The sequence below is a fragment of the Tamandua tetradactyla genome, chromosome 16, assembly GCF_023851605.1.
Source record: "Tamandua tetradactyla isolate mTamTet1 chromosome 16, mTamTet1.pri, whole genome shotgun sequence".
NCBI lineage: Eukaryota > Metazoa > Chordata > Mammalia > Pilosa > Myrmecophagidae > Tamandua > Tamandua tetradactyla.
The window spans coordinates 74,283,729-74,307,100 of record NC_135342.1 but is presented as its reverse complement, the minus strand read 5'-3'; the positions used below and the strand labels follow the sequence as shown (position 1 = coordinate 74,307,100).

At 43.7% G+C, this 23,372-nt stretch overlaps 1 protein-coding gene and 1 long non-coding RNA gene across 2 annotated transcripts in view; both read left to right on the top strand.

Moving 5' to 3' along the window:
- LOC143659794 (uncharacterized) overlaps nucleotides 1-23,372 on the top strand; it is a 69,143-nt gene that overhangs the window by 35,182 nt on the left and 10,589 nt on the right. The gene's annotated exons all lie outside the window — the stretch shown is intronic.
- On the top strand, nucleotides 17,278-23,255 carry MAF (MAF bZIP transcription factor). Its single transcript, XM_077133101.1, has 2 exons — nucleotides 17,278-18,696; nucleotides 22,560-23,255. The coding sequence occupies exons 1-2, from the start codon at nucleotides 17,582-17,584 to the stop codon at nucleotides 22,651-22,653; spliced, it is 1,209 nt and encodes a 402-aa protein (XP_076989216.1). The 5' UTR covers nucleotides 17,278-17,581; the 3' UTR covers nucleotides 22,654-23,255.

Sequence of the window (23,372 nt, the reverse complement as noted above, 5' to 3'; positions counted from 1 at the left end):
GAGGAATCATATTCACATCAACAGTTTACTTTTTCCGTTCAGATTCTCAAGTTTGTTTCTTACTTAGAGCAGGTGGAGAATAACTTTGGTTCTTTTTGTCACCTGTAAGTGGCTCCACATATAATTTAAAGGGTTGACACTACTGCTGTGTCTATAAGGCATAAAGATATGTTGAGCCTAGAAGGTATTGTAAAGAAGCTTTAGAAATTACTGTTTATGCAATGTCCCTTAGCATGTACCCTGGGCTACTAAAAAGTGTTTTTAGGCTCTCTATATAAAAAATGGTTGGATGGATGATGGATAGATGGATGGTGATGCATGATGGCTGGAGGGATGATGTAGGGATGGATGATGGATGGCTGGATCGTGATGGATGATGGATGGATGGATAGATCATGGATGGATGGGTGGATCATGGAGGGATGGATGGATCATGGATGGAGGGATAATGGATGGATCATGAGTGGTTGGATGGATGGAAGGGGGAGAGATAGATGATGGATAGATGGATAGATGGATGGATGGAAGGAGGGATGGATGGATGGAGAGATCAGAAGGATAAGTAACATTATCCTTGTATTGTCTGAGCCTAGCACAAAGCCTGATGTGCATTAAGCTTTCAATAAGTGAACACCCAGCACTTAATGACCTCAGTAATGGGTCTCCTGTCCACTGCCCTTTCAAGACTAGGCTTTTGAGGGAACTCAGAGTCATACATACAATATTTGATATTTGTTCATTCATGAAAACCTAAGAATTCAGAAGTTTCATAAGTGGCTTTGTGTATCAGTCACACACATGACTTATGCACATGGGGTAATTTGAGCAGCATTGGTGGTGCAAGGCATTTTCTGAAAATTCTTCCATGAATACAATGAAACTTTAGAGTAGGACTAAGGCCAACAAAGGAAAACGTCACACTCTCCAATTCTATCATGAGATGTTCTAGAGGAAAGAAATCCAAAGACTCCTGCTGAGAATTCCTAATTTCTTGCTCAAGTCACTCTCCCATTCAGGTCTGATATATCCCCATGGCCCAAATCATCACCAGCCACAGGGGAGGCTGCCCCCGATTGAGGTATAGCTTCGTGGAGGAAAAAGTTCATACTTTTCAAGGGCACTCACATCAGAGTTCCCTTATCCATAGAAAGATGTTGCAAAAGGAACCACATTGATACAGTGAAATAAAAATCCAGGGTTCATGCCTGATACTGCACAGAACTCCATCCCTTCCTTGATGCAGACTTCCTGTTTGAATCACATCAGTGCATGATCTTTTCAAGTAATGTGAAGTCCTAGTTACCACTGAGATCTCCACAAACTTCTACATAAGGAAAGGTCCTAAGATACTATATATCTCCTTAGTGCTTGGTACCTTGGGATATCTTTATCTGCCTCCTGCCCCAAACCTTTCTAGAGCATATTCTGGATTTCCTGGTCTCTTTGATGGGATCTGACTCTATTCCATAAGTATTCATGTAGGACTATCTAGGAGCCAGGTTCTGGTTTGATTAAACTTGAACCAATACACAGTGATTAAACACTGCTTCAAGATACAGAATCCTGAGAGTAATAGATGAGTAAAAAAAACAATCTGTGTGACAGAGCTGTCTGTGTCTTGACTAAGTATAGTGGCATGCACACAAATCTACCCATGTGATACAATTGCACAGAACTGAATATGCACACACACAAACCACACAAAACACACACAAATGACACAAAACACACACAAAAGAGCATTTGTAAAACTGTGGAAATCTGAATGGTGGATTATATCAATGTCAATTTTCTGGTTGTGATATGGTCTTGTTATACAAAATGTCAACACTGGGGGAAACTGGGTGAAGGTGCATGTGATCTGTCCATATTGTGTGCAACAGCTGCATGTGAATCCACAACTACTTCAAATTTTAATTTTTTAAAAAATACAACTGCAGTTATCCCCTCCACATTGAGACTTTCCCTGTTGTGATTTTAATATATCGTGGGTTGGCATAGACATTAACTTGGGGAGACTTTTGCAAAAGCCGCAGGTGGCACACAAAGGCTAGAAATGTAGAGGTATCTTAAAAAGTTTAGATAAATTCCAAAGTGATTTAAACAGTAAATAAGAAAAGTATTTGCAAAGTTCCCTTGGGGGAATAATGAGAAAGAGGGAAAATTCAACTTCCCCATTTGGAGAAGGCCTGATATTCTCGCAAGCAATGAGGACAACAAAATCAGTAGGCCGAACCGTCAATCTTGGGATTTGTTCATATGAAACTTATCCCTGCAAAGGATAGGTTAAGCCTACTTAAAATTAGGCCTAACAGTCACCCCCAGAGAACCTCTTTTGTTGCTCAAATGTGGCCTATCTCTTAGCCAACTGACAAGCAAACTCACTGACCTCCCCCTCTCTATGTGGGAAATGACTCCCAGGGGTGTAAACCTCCCTGGCAACGTGGAGCAACATGGGAAATCTTAGAAGGAGCTGGGCCTCAGCATCAAGTGATTGAGAAAACCTTCTGGAATGAAAGGGGGAAGAGAGAAATGAGATAAAGTATCAGTGGCTGGGAGATTTAAAATAGAGTAGAGAGGTTATCCTGGAGTTTATTCTTACTCATTATATAGATAACCCCTTTTTAGTTTAAGGTGTACGAGTACACCTTAAACTGATTACAGTGCCTAAAACTGTAGAACTGTGTTCCAGTAGGCATGTGTCTTTAAAATGATTGTATAATGATATAGCTTTCACAAAGTGACTGTGTGATTGTGAAAACCTTTTTCTGATGCGCCTTTTATATAAGGTATGGCAGATGATTAAAAAAATATGAAGTAAAAATAAATAAATAATAAGGGGAACAAATGTTAAAATAAATTGGGTAGAGGGAAATACTAGTGCTCAATGAGAGAGCAGGGTAAGGGGTATGTTATGTATGAGTGTTTTCTTTTTTTCTTTTTCTGGAGTGATGTAAATGTTCTGAGAAATGATCATGGTGATGAATATACAACTATGTGATGATATTGCGAACCACTGAATGCACAAGTATGGAATGCTTGTATGTTAAGAATGTTCTTGTTGTATGTTGATTGGTTTTATTAATAAAATTTTAAAAAGTTTAGTAACTCATAAGTGCTTAAAATGTATATAGTGCTATGTATAATATTACCTGCGTAGTATGTATTTTACTGTTTAATAACATAAATGAACAGCTACACAATTTTTTTTCTTAAAATTTGATTTGTAGTAAAAGAACTGTAGTTCCATGCGTTAGTTTGGGGATGCCAGGTGTGTTTGCGGAACTTCTCACGTGAGATCTTGCAGTGCTCTTTGCATCTTGAGTTTCTCCAGTTTTGTGTCATTTAAATCCCAAAAACTCTATTAAAATCATGGATCCCAAGTGAGTTGCTCCTGATGGTTCAGAATGCACTCCCAAGAAACAAAGGAAAGTGATGAACTTGAAGGAAAAAGTAGAATTGTTGGATATGCTTTGTTCAAGCTGCTGGCTGCCACCATGGTATTAATGAGTCAACCATAAGGAATATCAAGAAAAGAGAGAAAGACATCATGAAGCCGTTGCTACAGCTACACCACAACTGCAACGCATTTACCTAAACCATGAGATCTGCATCTCTCCAGCATAGAAAGTGCAACATTCTTTTGGGTGCAGGATGGTTATAAAAAAGGCATTCGGGTAGACTCTGGCATCATACATGAAAAGGCTGTCTTTATATGATTCCCTAAAGGAAAATTAAGGTAAAGGATCTACCCCTACAGACTTTCAGGCCAGCAAAAGCTAGTTTGAAAATGCAATGTAAAAATGAGGGGAGAGGCAGCATCTGCAGATCAAGAGGCAGCTAAGGAGTTTTCTGAAACCCTGAAAAAAAAATTACGGGGATTTTCCAGATCGCGGTTGCATGGTGCTGCTAACCCTGCTTGTGGAAGGGAGAACTGCATAATAGTCAGCCACAAATGCCACGCCAAGGGGCCCAGGGAGCAGAGTAGAGAAGCATCACCCACATGGACAAGGGAAAAGCAGTCAAAGAAGGCCTTGCAAGGAAGGAAGTTGGTTATTTAAGGTTAGCATGAGCCTGCCACGCTGAAAGCTGGGCAGCAGGAAAGGATGGGCCAGGCTGCGGGCACACCAGGTATCTGGGCACTGTGGCTGGGATGGCAGGACTGCCCTTTGGAGGCAACCTAGAAGTGCGGTACAGCCGGCATTTACCCCCGCCTTCCCTGCAGAAGGCCCACTCTGTGGCCATCTCTCTGAGTTTGAGCCACTTCTTTGTAGGTCTCTTTTAATGTGTAAACAGTTCCTCTTTTCCCCATCCCTTTTACAGGCATTTTATTTGTTTGAAAAAACTGAAACATATGTCTTACATAATTTTCCCTGTTCTGGATTTTGATTATTGCTTCTTCCTGGGGTCATCTACACCGTGTCTCTATCCCCATATTTCTTGTAAATTGGTAGTTTTATTATTATTATTAAAGATCCCAACATTACATGATAAGTAGGAGCATGGACAAAAGTGAGCTAGCTACTAGAAATCCAATTCCACAATCACAAGACTTTAAGCCATTCTTCCCTGTAATGTAGCAAATGGATGGTAAACTCATGTCAGTGTTCAAAGTTGGGAAGTGATTCCAGCACAAAGAAAGGCATGAACTTGTGTAAGAAAGACCATGGCCGAGAAGGACAGCACTGCAGCCGCAGTCAGCTCTGGGAGCTCCTGGAAACAGACTTTTCTGACTGTAAATTCTGGTGGGTTTGTATTGATGAGTAGACCCTCAGTCACCTCATGGGAATTGAAATCAGATGGCAGGCGGATGGTGGAAGGAGGCAAGATTAGCAATTCTGACTGCAGATGTGAACGCAATTTCAGGGGTGCTTTGTAATTGCTTGCATGCTTTGATTAAATGCATCATATAAAACTGGGCCACAAGGTGGGAGGCAGGAGTGAAGTAAGGAAATCCCAGCTTATTTAATTGCCTTAAGGTCTGTCAAGAAAGCCAGAAGACAGGACAGTTTTCACCATTAAACAAAACACAAAACCTTCACCTATCTTCTCACCCTGGCACTGACAAGCAACCTGCAAATGGGCTGAAGCACATTTGTTTGTAGCAATCAGCAATTTAGGGATAGTTAGGGAAATTCCAAAAATGTCAAGAATGTTTTTAAAAAGGAAAAAGAAAATAGTTACCCTAAAAAGCTCTGTATCACTTGGCATTTCTTCCCACCTGTCTTTTCCCAGGATGTTTTCCACTTAGAGAGGCCAGTAAGATAGTCTCAGGGGCACAGAGGTTCAGCCTGACATCTTTAAACACTCACTGCCATGGGAAGCTGAAGGTCTAGGAATTTTTGTTCTTTCCTCAAACTTCCTCCTTTCAGTTGTTGGCTCTTCTTTTGATACTGAAAAGAACAAAGCAATTTAACATGTCTCTGTGGTGGAAACAGGGTTCTTAGATCAGAGGATTCACACCGGTACATAAAACAATTCATTTGGGCATCCAGTCAACATCACCTACAATCTTCCTTGTGACAATGCTCCTATTAGATTTTCTGAGGAATGGATACCAAGATGCACCTCTTACTGGTGCCTGCCATTATGCTCGGATATATGGGAAGGTATAGCAGAGCATAGTACATTTGTTATATTTGTTTTATATTATATTATATGTTATATTTATTGTATTATATGCTATATTTATATTTGTTATATTTATATTATATCTATCTCTTTGTTTCTTATCTATCTCCCTCTCAGAATACATAATACAACAAAATGGTCAGGATCACAGACCTTGTAGCCTTGCCTAAGTTCATATCCTGGCTGTGTCACCGAGCAGCTGGGTGACCTTGCAAAAGCCACCTAATGTCTCTTACCTTAGCTACCTCCTGAGTAAAGTGGGAATGACAGCAGCATATACCTCTAGGGCCTTAAACCTGCATGTGAGCCTGGCCTGGGGTAATGCCAAGCCCACGTCAGCCATTAGTAATGGACTTGAGAGCAGTCTGTGTGGTTTGACTCAGAGGGGCTCAGGGAAGTCACCAGGTCCCTTTCCCACCCCCTTCCTGAGTCCATGTAGATCGATCAGCATAATCCATCCCACTGGCACAATGATTAGTTCCAGGGTGGGCAAATAACCAGTCCAACCGATCAGACCAATACCAAGCAAACCAGAACTGGGTTTGCCCGACTGGACACTCAGGCTGACTCCCGAATAACCTGGGGGAATTCGGGGCTGGGGCAGCTACAACATCTGTGCTCCCACCTGGAGGCCTGTGACTGCAAGGTCAACAGACAGAGGGAAGCTGGTTCCAATGACATCACAGACCCCTGATCTCAGACAGGCCCAAAGCCAGCCCTTTCCCTGAGCATTTTGGTCATGCAGGCCAAAAAGTTCCCTTTCTTGCCTAAGCCAATGTACGCCAAAGTCATTTTTTTAACCTGCAACCCAAAGTGTGCTAATTGGCATTCTATCAGACAGATGAAAAAAACTGAGATACAAAAGCATATAAATAACTTATCCTAGATCACATATCAAGTAAATAGCAGATCTCCAGCTTGAACTTCAACATTGCCATGCCTGACTGCTGCACTGCTCTGTTCCCCAAAGTTATGGAAGGATACCAAAGAGAGGTCAAGGTATAGCTGTGGGAATCCATGATCAAAAGGCAGAATCTGGGGAGGACTTTTGGAGCCAGTGGCATAGTATTAGCATCTAATATTCTGATATTTACTTCGTCAAATGCTTATTAGATGCCAGACTTCATATGCAACACTGCATGTGAGCCATGCCTTGAAGAATGGGCAAGACTTGGGCATGTGGAAATGGGGGTGGGATAGACCTTCCTATCCAAAGATTTCAGAAGTGTGTCCCTGTGCTTTGAAAACCTGGGGAAGCAGCTGTGACTAAAGCTGGCACGGGCCTCTCTCCAGGAGTAGCAGTCAGTGCTGGGATCCTGACAGCACACCTAGATAATTGCATCCACACATTCCTAAGACCCATCCCAGCAAGATTTATGAAGTTCCACCTCTGTTTCAGGGCCTGTACATCTCAGCCATTTTTCCTACCCACTTCTATCTTGGGAACGCATGGACTAATCAGTGAACAAGATATAGCATCCTCATAGTTGAGGGATGGGCCAGTTGGACTGGTGGAAAGTGAACTGAAGATCTGGAATGTTGGTGCACAATAGCCACCCACCCTCCCCCAACCAAGGCCATGTTTTCTGGGAAACTCGGCAGGACACGGCATAGGTTAGAACTTAAAAAAAGAGGCCTGGAATTTGAGCATTCATTTAGTCATTTTAATTTTAATAAACATTTATTGAGTACCTACTGTGAGCCAGGCACTGTGATAGAAGGAGGAGACAAAGATGAAAGGTATAGTCCCTGGCTTTAGGTCACTCATAGGGTAGGTGGGGGATTAATCTGGCACTATGAGCATGATTTTAGGTGCAACTGAGACAGGAAACCCAGCCTGGCTTTGGGGAATACAGGGGAAGACATGAGGGTAATGCTTTTAAGAGGAAACCACCTGAGATTTGAAGAAGAGTCACAATTAATCAGAGAGCAGGGTAGGAGAGTTGGAGGTGAAGGTATTCCAGGTGAGTCTGAGCAGCGACTCAGAGAAGAGATTGAAAGAAAGAGGGCCTGTGAGGAAGTGCAAGTTTAAGGCCAGAGCACAAAGATAGAAGAGGGGCAACATTTCCCGAGTCCCTAGATGCGGCAGACCGTGGCATGAAGGGGGTGTGCAGAATGTCGCCGGGGTCTTTGGCACATGATGATGGGTCATGTGTTTTGGGCACTTATTATGGATAAGGTACTGTGCAGGGCACTTGGTATATGCAGATATAATCATCACAAATACCCACCAAAGTGGCTTGCAGGTTCCACCTTTGGCCAAGGAGACTGAGGCCCAGGGAAGTGGGCTGACATGCCCCACAATCCACAGCTGGGATGGGGCAGGAGTTACCCCCTCACTGGCCTGGTACCAAAGTGACCCACATAAATCCATGCTTTATTCATCCCTTGCTCTGCCACCCTCAACTACATTAACTGAAAACCACAGCAGCCTCTGGCTCAGGATGCAGGATGACTTGGCTCTGCCATTCTGATCCCGTCATGCTGTCTCTGTCATTTTGACTCCAAAGATATCCCGACCTGGCCATCAGGACCCAATATACCCCATCCATTGGGCATTTATTCTATGCCTGTGGATGTTCTGGTTGTGGTCCACCAACTCTAAACCCAAGTTCCATGTGCCAAGTAAGTGCACTCCCTCTGTGCAATCCACAGTGATTTTCTAACTTCTTCATGCAACCCAGCTCATTTTAAGCCTGAAAACGAGTTGCAGGAGGACAAGTGCAGAGCCTCTTTGAGGTCAGAGGTTGAATCAGCAGGAGCCAGGGGAGCTGACTTCAGAGGCCATCTCTCCAGCCGGCCTGCCAGCCTGCCTTCCCGGGAGCCTATGCCATCAGAGCCTGCATGACGGCAGCAGAACAGAAGCCCTGTCCCTTCTCAGCGGCTCTTTGCCGAGCCATGATTCAACAGTCAGGGACGCATTTCTGAAGTGTCCCCATCATTCCTCATGAACCTGGCAGGTCCCGGGCTGGGTTCGCCGAAACAGCCTGTGCCCAGCTTTCTCGGGCAGGACACAAACAGCAGATCATAAATAACTCATGAGCTGGTTCCTGCTCTCCTTCCCGAGTTTCTCTGAAAGGGGCAAGAAGGGAGTCACGAGGGGAAGAGTCTGTAAAAGTCTGCACATTTAAGTCTTTTCAAGAGAGAGCAGGGGACAAGTTGCAGCTCCAAAGTGGACCCTGAAAACTCTGAACTCATCTGCTCAAAGAAATGCCTTCAAGCCTTGTGGCTTCAAAACTGGCATCAGGAAATGGCAGAAAAGTTGGTGATCTAAACAAAAGAAAAAAGCCAGGGAGGAAAGAACTGATCTCAAATAAGCTTTTGTAAATAACAGAGCCCTTCTGCTAAATTTTTCTAGGTTACATCTATTTTTTATTGGTCTCTGAGGTCCAAACTTTGGACAACTACTATGAATTTTAACAATGCAAAGGTTTACTAAGCCAAAGGCAGGTGAAACAAACAATTATCTGGTAACCTGTTCTCTTTCATGGAGACCTTCACCTACACCATAAAAAATCTGATGTCATTTTAGAATTGATCAGGTGGAGGGAGATGTATAGGACATCCAGATGGGGCAATTCAGTTTAAAATCACCGCAGTTAACAAATAGGCCAGATGCAGTATACAATATCTACTAGAGGACTTGAACGATCATGTGGGCCACTGCAAAATCAGGGGTGGGGGTGCCATCTCAACTGGGCTGCTACAGGCTCTGTCCCTTCCAATGCTGCTCCCAAAAATTCAGGCAGAGAGGAGGAAATAACAATAGCATCAAACATCAATGGGGCTCCAGTGTGGTAGCGGACTGAATAAGACACTTCACAAGCACAATCTCTGATTCTGATAATATCCATTTTGCAGATGCTGGACCTGGTTCAGTAAGGCTCAGTCCTATAAAATGCACATCAATTTCATTTGCAGCTGGTACAAAGCAGTGAAGCAAATTAAAACTAGTCGATGGCACAATCTAGATCCAAAGAGATTGAGACAAGCAAGGATGAATCTAATGAGACGAAGCCTACTGGGATCATTGGAAGTTTCTATGCTTGGGTTCATACACATCAGTGCACAAATATAGGATGGGGGTATGTGAAAAGAAAAGGCTCAGGGCATTAGTCAACCATCCGCAAATGATGAGTCACCGATGTTATGCGTCTGCCAGAGAGGCTCATGAAATTGTGGTCTGCAGCAGGGGCAGACAGACAGACGGAGGCGGGGTGGGAGGCAAAGCACTGTACCCGCTCTTTGATGAGAGCATTACACCAGAGGATCTGGCATCAGTTCTCATACCCGACCCCTCAAAGGAGGGCAGTAAGCAGGGGGACCATCTGGGAGTTAGCAAGCAGGAGATGGGGGCACTTGAAGTCAAGGCATATGTAGAAATGTTAAAGGCACTAGGTGTACCTAGAATGAAAAGCAAAATGCAGGGAGAAGGAGTTATATTAGGAAGACTCTGTTGCATATAAGAACTTACTATATACAAGAATATAAAATCAGGATTCATGTATAGAAAAAGGGAGTGTGACTTCATCTTAAAAAAGAAAGGCAAAAATAAAAGACCTTCCTGATAACTCTAAGAACTGTGAAAAGATAGAATGGACAGGGTGGAAAGTCAAACTGAAAGGCAGTGAGCCCTCTGTCACTGTTAGTAATCAAATACATGCTGTCAGGGCTGCGTTTGGCTTTTCATGGGCCCTGGGCACTTTAGCTTTCATCGTCCCCTTCCTCCATTTAAAACAAATTCTATTTTACAGCTGCACTGGTATAATGACAAATACAATCCATGCTGTATTATATTAATTTCTCTTCTTCAGAAATTAAAACATGAGTCTCAAAAAGTCTCGTGGGCCCTGAACTCTGTGCCTCCTGTGTCTGATGGAGAAGTTGGCTCTATATGCTGTTAACTCACTTGCCAGGGTGCTTTAAAGCAGATTCAGATTCATACATTGTTTGGAAGGAGGGTGTTGAAATCAGAACTCTACGCTCCCCCCCAATTTAAGATTCTACTGGGTGGATTCTGCCAAAGAATCAAGAAGTGCCCTTTTTGAGATCACTGAGCTGGGGGTGGGGGTTAGAGTGGAACAAGTTGCAGAACTCTGAGGATGCTCGACTCCATTCCGTCAGATACATAAAGCACCCCAGTTACTACAGGGAGTAACACCTGATAGGGTGGAAATAAGAACAAGCTGTGCTTTCTTTTGATAGCCTCCTATTTCTGTCTTTTCAAATGTTTATATTTAACAAAGGGCTTGCATCCTTGTTATAAAATTACTAAATAAAATAACCTTCAGAAGGTCTATAAATTCGACTTGAATTTTTATTTGGGGAGTGGGAGGCATTGGCCCAATTCTCTGTCCTTTGTTGGATCAGGGACACTGTCATAACAGGCGGAGCTGTGAGGGGGTCGCTGGGTATGCTCAGGGCTTCTACTCACAGAGCAGTACTCTGTGAGAAGCTCAGTAACACCCTCTATGCACCAAGAACTAAGATAAAAAAACAGGCCCCAGCCAAACAAATGCAGAAATGCACAGCTGGCAGCATCACATACTCATCTGGTAACCACACGAGTGCTCAACTTTGGTCTGCATTTTCTAGAACTCCGCTTATTTTCCTAGCTTGAATGCCTCTGGAACGCTGAGCACAAACCACCCCAGCACAAGAAAGAGGAAGGCAGGTGAACAAAACGTCACTGTCGCCACCACCTGTCCTCTGAGTTATACATAGGGACCAACTCCCTATCAGGTGCCGTCTTTTATTCCTGTTTGTTTGTTTGTTTTGTTTTGTTTCGTTATCAGTTCCAATTTCAGCACAATAAAATCTCTGAAGGGTTAAATGCTTGCAAGACAAATTCCATCTCCCGTATGAGCTGTGAATAGGCTCAAAAGGGATGACAATGGAAGAGTGAACCATAAACAGTCCCTAATTGAAGGAAAAGAAATCTAAAGTGATGTCTCTGCCTTGACAAGGGAAAAAAGGAAGCAATGGAAATCATCAATTTGGGATGACAAGAGCTGGAAAAGAGGCCCCATCATTTTGCATCTTCACCTATTGCCTAAAACCAAAAGCAGTCTTGCCATTCAAATAATCCACATTTGCACAAATCTGTGTATTAACCAGCTCCTGTCTGCCAGGCCATATTGAGTGTCCTTGTAGGGATAAAGAGCAGGAGCAATGCTGGACCAAATGCTGGGAGACCTTCCCAGGAATTCTCACTTGAGAGAACATCTGGGATTTTCACTTATCTTGTGCAAAACAAACAAGTGTTTTATTAAATTGTGCATATTGTGTCCTAAGGTGGTCCCTGGGGGAGATCAAATCAAATAAGCAAAGAAGCAAAACAAAAACAAATAATAAAAACACCAAACTGTGTCAAAGCTATTTACTTGCTACCATAGTTTGCCGCTAAAGCATCACTGACTGGAGTTAGAGTTTCTCCAGTATGTACACTTCGGCCAAGAGCATATAGTAAGCAACCCCGACAGTCCATGGAAAGCTCAGCACCTTTTTCTGAACTTATTCCCTTACCCCCCACCCCAGGTATACGCCCTATCTAAACGATACCCCCCTTCCCAAAGAAACCCACAAATCACATTTGTCTCTATCTTGCTTCTTCCCCATCATTCCTCTCTTCCCTTGTAGTCGGGCTTCCCTGTAACCAAATGTGAGGTGTTCTCTAACTACACCAGAAAATCAGAATTTATTGTACATATGTTTGTGTTCTACTTAATAAAAAAACCTATATTTTAAGATAAACTTTGTTAATAATTCATGAGGTAAGTGACTATTTATGCTAATCAGGCAGAAATATATTCTCAAGCATAATGTATTACATAAATTTAAATGCAAAATGTTCAATTACGAAGTAAATACAGGTAATGCAAATAATAAATTACCTCTAATAAAAATTATAAAAGATGTGTCTTCAAAAAGAGAGAGAGGCTTTAACTTACAACTGTGAATTGCTTAAAGAGAAAAGAATTAATAAATGCTGAATTACTCTGATGATTATTTAGCACATAATTCACCTATTTATAACGACTCCTAGTAATCAGACTGTTGTTTCACATCTCAAATATGAGGCAAGACTGTTTCCTCAGCAATTTTACCCTTATCAGATTATCTCGTCTGATTCTATTAATTTTCTTCCATGAGACTGCTAACAGTGATTTGTGATTTACTTACCCTGCTAACTGAAGACTGTTAAAAGGATTTATCTAACTCTAGACCTAAGAATAGTATATGCTTTATAATTCAGTTACTCTCAACAATTCTTTCTCAAATCAATTTAGTTGGTTTCATAATGAAACTTAGTGAACAATGGTTAGTTCTGCACCATAAAAATCAGCTTCTAGATAAACAGAGTTCAGACATTATATTAAAGCATCTGGTTTTATTCAGATCATGTACATCTGATTTCAACATGATATACTTGAATTGCTGCAAATCGCAATTAGGAAACAAATTCCTTTTAGCTTTTAATCTTTGTAATTTGGACATAAACAGTTTTTTTTTTCTTTTCACATGGAGTTACATATGTACTGACCTGAAGCTACAATTGTGTTATTCACTTCAGTGTGTCATAATTTTCTACATCATTCAAACCATGCCCCCCCAACTCTTCCTCTATAAATATTCATTGATTTCAGAAACTTTAATGCTACTGGTTTGAATTGGTCAATAATGACAAATGCATGGTTACTGAATTACTGTATATTGTTCTACAGAGATTACTAGAGTATATATAGCAAGAGGATATTAAGCAGTAAGAAAACATAGTTCACATTGTATTTGGATTAGATTGGCTTGGAATGAAGTGAAACAATGTTAGTAAAGAAGTCTGAAGAAATGTGGCCTGCTGTAATTGTAGAGAATCAGAAACCTGAATAGTACTAATTAAAATGAGAGTGCTCAATTGTTATAAAAGAAATGTTGCTAACAGAAAACTGTAAATGTTTAGACACCCCTTGTGAATCACTAAATAATAAAGTAAAAAAAAGGACAAAAATGAGAATTAAGTTGTAAACCTGAGAGCTATACATCTAAAAAACAGTTTTGATCCTCTTTTTTTTTTTTAAAGAAAAAAATGGGAGACCATAAAAGACTCTGCAATAAGAGAAAGAAAAATACCATGGCTTGACAGCAGTGTACAAAAATAAACTGTAAAAAATGTGCATATAATAATACATTTAGCTGTCTAAAACATGGACATTTAATTTATAGAAATGGTATGTAATTTTAACCATTAGGTACAGGGCCATGACTCTATATAGCATCTTTGTCATTAGCAAACTTTGTTTATAAATGTTGTTTATTTATAAATGTAGCAGTTTGAGTGATCCTGGCCAAAAATAGTTTTATAAAAGGTAGGGATCCTATCAGCTTTTAACAAAAATATGATGCAAAAGGAAAAGAAAAAAATCTAGTTATCAAAAACAGCAACAACAAAATTCATTCTTCCTAAATACATTTAAATTCATATTTTAAATGAAAGAGAAATTTCAGACGTTTGTGGCTACAGATAAAAAAGGTCTCAAAAAATTGCTAAAGACAATGCTAAATAATATAATGTGTTTAATTTTAGCAGTGGATTTTCCTCCAAATACATAAATGATAATACCTTAACGTCACTATAGGTAAAATACTGTTAAAGGGGAATAAAGCAAAGGAATTATTAGGTTGCATAAATATTGATTTAATCGGCATTCTTTCTCCCCCAAACTGGTAATAGAAACAGTTCACCAATTTACACCTATAAAATCAAAACTACCCTTACAAACAACTTCTCTGCAGTAATGATGAAAAGGAAAAGTGCTTGTCTGGAAAACACCGACAGCGCTGACCTTTTAGGATTAGTATGTACCTACAAAGCTTCTGGGGGCTCTCCCATAAGGGACACCCATATTTTCTAAAACCGAAAGGCTGCCACGATCAGAGGATTTAACACAGGTCCAGCCCTGTACCAAGCAGATTGAGTGACACCTAAGGTCTGGTTATAAATAGGAAAGTATGCTTGGGCTGGGCAAGAGTGTTCTGAAGAGCAATGTTCAAGAAGCTGGTTTAATATATGACTAAGTGTCAGAAGTCAGGTTTTCTGAGAATTACTTTTCAGATAAACAACTTTATAGCACTGCACTTAATCTTACTTACCAGAGACATCTCATTTATCACTGAATTACAAGTAACTTTAATTCTATCGATATTGCCATAAAGTCCGTTGAAAATTCAGCCTGGCACTTTTAAAGGTTTAGGGCCCTGCTAATGTGATACCGGCTTGCAAAGATCTGCCGGCCAGACCAGTATTCCACTCTGGGGTTTCTATGCCCCCTCTCCTCTTTGTAAACAGTGAAGGGGAGATACGGGGCGGGGTGGTGCGGGTGCGGGGAATGATTCCGCATCTGCCAGCACTTTCTTCAGCCACTCTCCTACAAGGTCGACTTCTCACGCCGCAGCCAAACTAACTTTCCGTGCCTGCTCTCTCCTCCCGCCTTGGGAAACTAGCTTCTTTTCATTTCATCAACACACTGGACACGGATCTATTTCGACTGACCTTTGCCGAAAGGTGGCGCTGTCGAGGTAAAAACCAACTCCGTCCAACAATAGTTTTCACTCTTCGATCCTTCTGCAAGCTTTTCCGAGTATTTTTTTGTGTGTGCACCCTCCTAGCGTCTCCCCATCCCGTAAAGTAAAATGAGTATGATTAAAACAGAATGCATTTAATTAATTGGCGAGATCAACAGTTCCAACTTCCAAGCAGGCGGGCTGGTCTTTCAAAAGCTGCTTCGGCTTCGTGCACTCTAGCCTTCCCCAAATAAATCTCGGCTTCTCCGAGACTTGCCTATCTCTTTAAAATCTTAGAAACAGAGTTGTTGCTTTCTTTCTTTTCTCTTTTCTTACTTTTCTTTCCTCTTTCGATTTTTCCCTTTGCATAAGCTTTAAAAGAATCGATCTAGAAAATTGAGCCAGTTATTAGCATCTTCAAGGGGGAGGGGGAAGCAGTCCCCCCCGACCCCCACACTAGGTTTCCGGGCTTGTCCGAGAAACCGTGGTTTAAAATTTAACCCTTCGAGGGGAGCTGGTGAGGACTGGGGTGTTGTTTTTCTGCTTGTTGAGCGCCACGATCACGTCCGAAATAATTAAGTGAAACGTAAAAGTGCAAAGGGCGCGTGGGACCCTGATAAACAAGGGTTAGATTTCACAAGTGTGTGATGTGTGGGCTTGTGTGTGCGAGAGATGGGGAGGGAGAGAGGGGAGAGAGCGGTAGAGACATAGAGAAAGGAATCTCAAAGGCCAAACTCAGGCCCGAGTTAGGAGCGGTGAACTGAGTGGGTCTGACCTGGCTGTGAGTTTTCCGGGAGTTAACTCGCGTGGGCGCTCGCTGCCCCGAAAGGCACGCGTCTCCAGCGGGCGGCTGCTCCCCACGCCGAATGACCCCCTGAACAACTTAGTTCGCCTCCTTTAAAAGAGATAATCAAATGGGCTTTCAATCTCTGCGGACTCCGAAGCTCCCGGAGAGGCGCGCTGCCCCGCAAGGTGCCGCGCGTGGTCCCCAACCCCTGCACCCCCGCGCATCCACCCGCAGGCGGGCACCCGGGCGAGAGACAAAGAGTTGGGGGCTAAATTTGAACTCCAGGCACAGCCAGGCTCCGAGAAGGAAGGTCCCCGGGGCAGACACTTCGGTGCCCAAGGTGGAGAAAGGAGGCAAAGCTGCTAGGCGGAATCACAATCCTGTGGGGCGAGTGGGGAAGGAGAACCAAGGGGAGAGGGCGGTGGGGGGGGGAGGGCAGGCAGGGAGGGGAGTCAGGCCAGTCTCCGGAGAGTGAGTGGCGGGCAAACTGGGACTCCGGATGAAAGCAAACCGTTCGTCTGGCTCCCTGAGGCCCCTCTGGAAAAGTCCCTTCCCCTCTTGCACCCAACTTCGCGAAGGGTCTCGCTCCCGCCGGCCGAGGCTGCGGCACAGGAAGGGTTAAGCCAGCCCGTCCCAGCTGACAGTCAGCTGATTGGGCCCTGATTGACAGCTCCGAAAAGTTTCCTTGTTTCTATACTATTATGCTAATCGCGGCCGCTCTCGCCACCTCCCATTGGCCCGGAGTGCCAGTCAATTTCCCATTTGGGCCTGACGTCACAACTGCTATAAAACTCAGCAATTGCTTTAAACTCTTGTTGGATCAGAGGCTTTAAAATCTTTTTTCATCTTCGAGCTGTAGCTCGGGCTGCTCAGCGGCTCGGCCTCTTCCCCCCACCCTTACTCTGCCTCGCTTTGCCCCAGGACTTCGCTATTTTGCTTTAAAAAAAAAAAAAGGCAAGAAAAACTAAACTCCCCCCTCCCTTTCCTCCAGCCCAACTGCACCTCTGTCTTGCACTTTGCACGGAGAGAGCGCGCGAGAGAAAGGAAAAAAAAAAAAAAAGAGCCAGGCAGAAGAGGCGGCGAGAAGCATGAAGTGTTAACTCCCCCGTGCCAAGGCCAGCGCCGCCCGGACAGCCGCCCGCCGCGCCTCCAGCCCCGAGCGGCCGCCGCGCGCCCCGCCTGCAGCCCCGGCCAGCGAAGGCGAGCCCTCCTTATGCAAAGCGCGCAGCCGAGCGGCGAGCGGGGGACGCCGCGCACCGGGCCGGGCTCCTCCGGCTTCGCCGCCGCCGCCGCCGCCGCCGCCGCCCGCGGAGGACCTTCCCGAGCCTGAAGCCGCCGGCTCGGCGCGCACCGAGGCGAGCAGGCGAGGAGGGGCCGGGGCGAGCGAGAGGGAGCACATTGGCGTGAGCAGGGGGGAGGGCGGGCGGGCGCGGGCAGGGCGGGGGTGTGTGTGCGCGCTCCGAGCTTTCGGGCCAGCCACCGCCGCGCGAGCTAGAAGCGCCCCAGCCCGGCAAGCTGGCTCACCCGCTGACCACCCAGCACAGCCCGCTGGCCCCTCTCCTGCAGCCCATCTGGCGGAGTGGCGGCGGCGGCGGCGGCAGGAGAATGGCATCAGAACTGGCAATGAGCAACTCCGACCTGCCCACCAGTCCCCTGGCCATGGAATATGTTAATGACTTCGATCTGATGAAGTTTGAAGTGAAAAAGGAACCGGTGGAGACCGACCGCATCATCAGCCAGTGCGGCCGTCTCATCGCCGGGGGCTCTCTGTCCTCCACCCCCATGAGCACGCCGTGCAGCTCGGTGCCCCCTTCCCCCAGCTTCTCTGCGCCCAGCCCGGGCTCGGGCAGCGAGCAGAAGGCGCACCTGGAAGACTACTACTGGATGACCGGCTACCCGCAGCAGCTGAACCCCGAAGCGCTGGGCTTCAGCCCCGAGGACGCGGTCGAGGCACTCATCAGCAACAGCCACCAGCTCCAGGGCGGCTTCGATGGCTACGCGCGCGGGGCACAGCAGCTGGCCGCGGCGGCCGGGGCCGGCGCCGGCGCCTCCCTGGGCGGCAGCGGCGAGGAGATGGGCCCCGCCGCCGCCGTGGTGTCCGCCGTGATCGCCGCGGCCGCCGCGCAGAGCGGCGCGGGCCCGCACTACCACCACCACCACCACCATGCCGCGGGCCACCACCACCACCCGACGGCCGGCGCGCCCGGCGCCGCGGGCAGCGCGTCCGCCTCGGCCGGTGGCGCGGGTGGCGCGGGCGGCGGTGGCCCGGCCAGCGCCGGGGGCGGCGGCGGCGGCGGCGGTGGCGGCGGCGGGGGCGCGGCGGGGGCGGGGGGCGCCCTGCACCCGCACCACGCCGCCAGCGGCCTGCACTTCGACGACCGCTTCTCCGACGAGCAGCTGGTGACCATGTCGGTGCGCGAGCTGAACCGGCAGCTACGCGGGGTCAGCAAGGAGGAGGTGATCCGACTGAAGCAGAAGAGGCGGACCCTGAAAAACCGCGGCTATGCCCAGTCCTGCCGCTTCAAGAGGGTGCAGCAGAGACACGTCCTGGAGTCCGAGAAGAACCAGCTGCTGCAGCAGGTCGACCATCTCAAGCAGGAGATCTCCAGGCTGGTGCGCGAGAGGGACGCGTACAAGGAGAAATATGAGAAGTTGGTGAGCAGCGGCTTCCGAGAAAACGGCTCGAGCAGCGACAACCCGTCCTCTCCCGAGTTTTTCATGTGAGTCTTGACACTCGATCCCAGCTAGCCACCTTACTAAGTGCTCCGTGGGGGTCCGGCTCGGGTGTGGGCTTGCTAGTTCCAGAGCCACGCTCGCCACCACCTCGCCCCCTCCCCTACTGAGTTTGCCCCTCTTTGCCCCCCGGCACGCGCACACGCACGCACACACACACACAGGCATGCAAGCACGCGACCCTGCCCCGAGTTTGTGGGGTGGTGACTGTTGTGAGTTGGGGAGGGAGAGGGTGTCTGGCTCATGGATTGCCAATCTGAAATTCTCCATAACTTGCTAGCTTGTTGTTTTGTTTTGTTTTGTTTTTTTTACAATCCCCCCTCCCCAGTCTTGCACAAAGTTCAAAGATCTCAGCAGAGCTCTTCGTGTGAAACATTGCCCACCTTTGAAGCCTGCATCATTCACATTTTTTTTTCTTCAGTTCATGAGCTGGTGTTCATTTTCTGTGTGTGTGTGTTTTATTTTGTTTGGATTTTTTTTTTAATTTTTACTTTTTGGAGCTTGCTCTGTTGGCCCTTTTCCCCAACTTCCACTCTCACCCCTTCCCCACCCATCTCTTATTAGATAAAAGGCAAAGTTTTTTTTCTCCTCCTGAGTTCTTCATGTGAGATTGAGCTTGCAAAGGAAAAAAAAATGTGAAATGTTATAGACTCGCAGCGTGCTGAGTTCCATCGGGTTTTTTTTTAGCATTGTTATGCTAAAATAGAGAAAAAAAATCCTCATGAACCTGCCACAATCAAGCCTGCATCAACCTTCTGGGTGTGACTTGTGAATTTTGGCCTTATGATGCCAAATTTGAGAGTTTAGTCTACCATTAAGAAAACAAAAAGCAAAAGCAAAAAAAAAAAAAAACTCATTCTCATCTCATGCATTATTATGCTTGCTACTTTGTCTTAGCAACAATGAACTATAACTGTTTCAAAGACTTTATGGAAAAGAGACATTATATTAATAAAAAAAAGCCTGCATGCTGGACATGTATGGTATAATTATTTTTTTCTTTTTTTTTTCCTTTTGGCTTGGAAATGGACGTTCGAAGACTTATGGCATGGCATTCATACTTTTGTTTTATTGCCTCATGACTTTTTGAGTTCAGAACAAAAAAGTGCAACCCTAAGAACCTTCTTCCTGTGAAAGTTTGCATCTGCTCCAAAACTGCTTTGAGTTACCCAGAACTTCAGCCTCCCATTGTAAATGCACTGAAGTCATTCCCTATCAAAAATGCCTGAATGGGTTAAAATTTTAACATGGCAAAATTGAAGAAATCTTAATGCTTTCTTTTTAATAAGAATGACATCCCATTTTGGGGACTAAAATTGTGCTGTTGCCTAAAGCAGTCTAAAATTTATTTTTTAAGAAAAGAAATCTGCCCCGTTATTTTGAGTTTGTTTTATTTTTATTATTATTTTTTTTTCGCTTTGGTCATTGTCCAATGTGGAATGCTATGGGTTTCTAGTATATAATTTAATTCTAGTTTTTATAATCTGTTAGCCCAGTTAAAATGTATGCTACAGATAAAGGAATGTTATAGATAAATTTGAAAGAGTTAGGCCTGTTTAGCTGTAGATTTTTTAAAAGATTGATGCACTAAATTGTTTACTGTTGTGATGTTAAGGGGGGTAGAGTTTGCAAGGGGACTGTTTAAAAAAGTAGCTTATACAGCATGTGCTTGCAACTTAAATATAAGTTGGGTATGTGTAGTCTTTGCTATACCACTGACTGTATTGAAAACCAAAGTATTAAAAGGGGAAACACCCCTGTTTATATCTGTAGGGGTATTTTACATTCAAAATGTATGGTTTCTTTTTTCAAAATTAAAATATTTGGGATGGAATTGCACTAAGATATAACCTGCAAGCATATAATACAAAAAATTTTTTGCAAAACTGTTTAGAACGCTAATAAAATTTATGCAGTTATAAAAATGGCATTACTGCACAGTTTTAAGATGATGCAGATTTTTTTACAGTTGTATTGTGGTGCAGAACTGGATTTTCTGTAACTTTAAAAAAATCCACAGTTTTAAAGGCAATAATCAGTAAATGTTATTTTCAGGGACTGACATCCTGTCTTAAAAAAATAATAATGAAAAGTAAATCTTACCACAATAAATATAAAAAAATCTTGTCAGTTACTTTCTTTTACATATTTTGCTGTGCAAAATTGTTTTATATCTTGAGTTACTAACTAACCACGCGTGATGTTCCTATGTGCTTTTCTTTCATTTTCAATTCTGGTTATATCAAGAGAAAGAATAATCTACAATAATAAACTGCATTTTTTTGATTCTGTACTCAGTTTCTTAGTGTATAGTTTAACTGGGTCCAACAACCTCATTAGAAGTGTAAAATGCTTCCTCTCTCCAACGATAGTGGAAGAGTAGGGAGGCGGTATCGCAGGGTGAAGTGTAGGCTGTTTGTGAGGCTGGCCCCTTTTAGCAATTAGCAATATTTAATATAGATGTAAAACTGTGACCTCTCCATTCCCCACCTTGCCCCAAAACTCTTCAGTTTTCAAATAAGTTAGCCTTTCATTGCCCTCTGGTGAAAAAAAAGAACAACAACAAAAAAAAAACAGGGAGCTAGGCCCTCTGAACACTGCCCTAAGCCTCTCATCTAGGAGCTTGCTCATCTATGGAGAGAGAACCCAGATATCTCTCATCAGAAGTGGCTTGGGTGCAGATGTGTTTAATGGTAAAGATAAACAATTCTCATCTTTGCTAAACTGATGATTTTTCCTTCATACCTTACAAACTGTTATTTTCTCCTTAGTAAGGCCATTGGCAAAGCCTTGAGTTGCTTTCACTATTAGGACTCTTAAGCACTGACCCATTTTAAAATGACACAAATTCATGCAACTAATGTTACAAATTCATACAGTTTGCACCCATAGTCAACTTCTCTTAGAACATAAATAAAATGCTAGACAAAGCCAGCACTGTCTTGAATATATGGCCAAACACAGCAATTTTTGTTTTATCTTGTTTGTGGCCCTTAAAATAAAAAGATAATACTGCGACTCCAAATGAAGGCCTTATTTTGAAGGAAACAGGTTGTGCTTGGCGCTGATGAGTTCTGCCCAGTTTATCATCTTGCCTGCCTTCCCCTTTTTCACAGATGAGGAAGGCACTGTACACCCTCTACATTTTGACCTTCCTTTATGTGCCAGTTTGGATAATAGCTCCTGAAAGCAGACGTGATTTTGCGTAACAAAATTCTGTATAGTAAACCTAATTTCATGTGTTTAAAGTTAGCTCTTCTCTCTCTTTCTTTTTTTTTCTTTTTTTGCTCTGATCACAAGTCAGAGACACAGACACCGAGGAAGCAGAAATGGAGAAATCACTTTTGCAAAAAAAGCTCAACCTCAGATGAAAGTATTTAGGCAAATATTCTCAAGAGTGACATTTAGGACTCAGTTATTGCAGATATCTCATGAGAGATATGACTTGTATTGGGAGAAAAATATAGTTGTATGGCAATTAAGCATTTTGATAGGAATATATAAGGCAGTTTAAAAACATCAGAAACATTAAAAAGCAGAGTAAAGACGTGCTGGCAAAAAACAAACAAATGGGGTTTTGGTGGTTGGCTTTAGAAGAAGTTAAAATAAGTGCTAGAGAAAGGAGCTTTTATGAATAACTATTGCTAAAAACTTTGACCTGTAGTGTGAATGGTGAACAAATACATGCGTTTCTTTACAAAGAAATCCCAAATCCTGCATATGTGACGTTCATTACAAATAAGTCTCTAAACTAAAACAGATATCATGTGAGAAAATCCTAGCTTTCCCTTTACACTGCATTTGAGTCTTTGTCTAAATAGTGTTAAAATTCCTTTCATTCCAATTACAGAACTGAGCCCACTCGCAAGTTGGAGACATCAGTGGGATACGCCACATTTTGGAAGCCCCAGCAACGTGCACTTACCAGTGTGTTCACAAAATGAAATTTATGTGAGAGCTGTAATTAAAACAAACAAAAAAAATCACTCTTATTATTTGCAGTTGTGGAGAATAGCCTACCCCTGAATTCTGTCTAGTCTCCTGTTTAAAGAAAAATTATTGTGTTAGAGAAAAGGCCATTAATGTGTAACCTCCATACAAATTGCAGAGCGTCCTAGCTACAGATGCCTAGGAAAGCATGCTGTGCTTCCCACTTTACGACTTGTGCAACTGCATGGGTACCGTTATTTTCAACCTGTAATATTAGTTTAAAAAATCTACTGCAATAAAAATAGACATATGAAGGAAAGTTTCCCAGAAGGTAACAGCTAGCATTTTTTAAAGCATATGTAGACATTACACTCTAAATAGCACTTTTTCATGCTTCATTGTTTCTCTGGCAGATAATTTTGCCAAGAAGAAAAAATATTTGACTCCCCCTCCCCAAACAGATGTCACCGGCAGAAGCTTCAGCCGAGCCCGAACACCCTGGTTTCCTCCTAGGCTCCAGATAGTGCTGCATTTATTAGAAATGTCAAACATGTTCATTTATCAGACATAGCTGTAAATGAAGACAATGCGTGCCAAAATACAAAGTTAAATACACGCCCTCTGTGTGCTTTTTTTTTTTTTTCTCTTTTTTCCCTTTTCTGCTCCCTGGCACTCACGAAATCACCTCCCTATAATTCCCTCACTTCTTGCATGTTTCGTTTTTAAAAACAAA

Excerpts from the sequence above, each read along its gene's own strand:
- MAF (XM_077133101.1), top strand. The coding sequence starts at position 17,582 with ATGGCATCAGAACTGGCAATGAGCAACTCCGACCTGCCCACCAGTCCC. Across the intron at positions 18,697-22,559 it reads TCCTCTCCCGAGTTTTTCAT|AACTGAGCCCACTCGCAAGT; the intron begins GTGAGTCTTGAC and ends TTCCAATTACAG.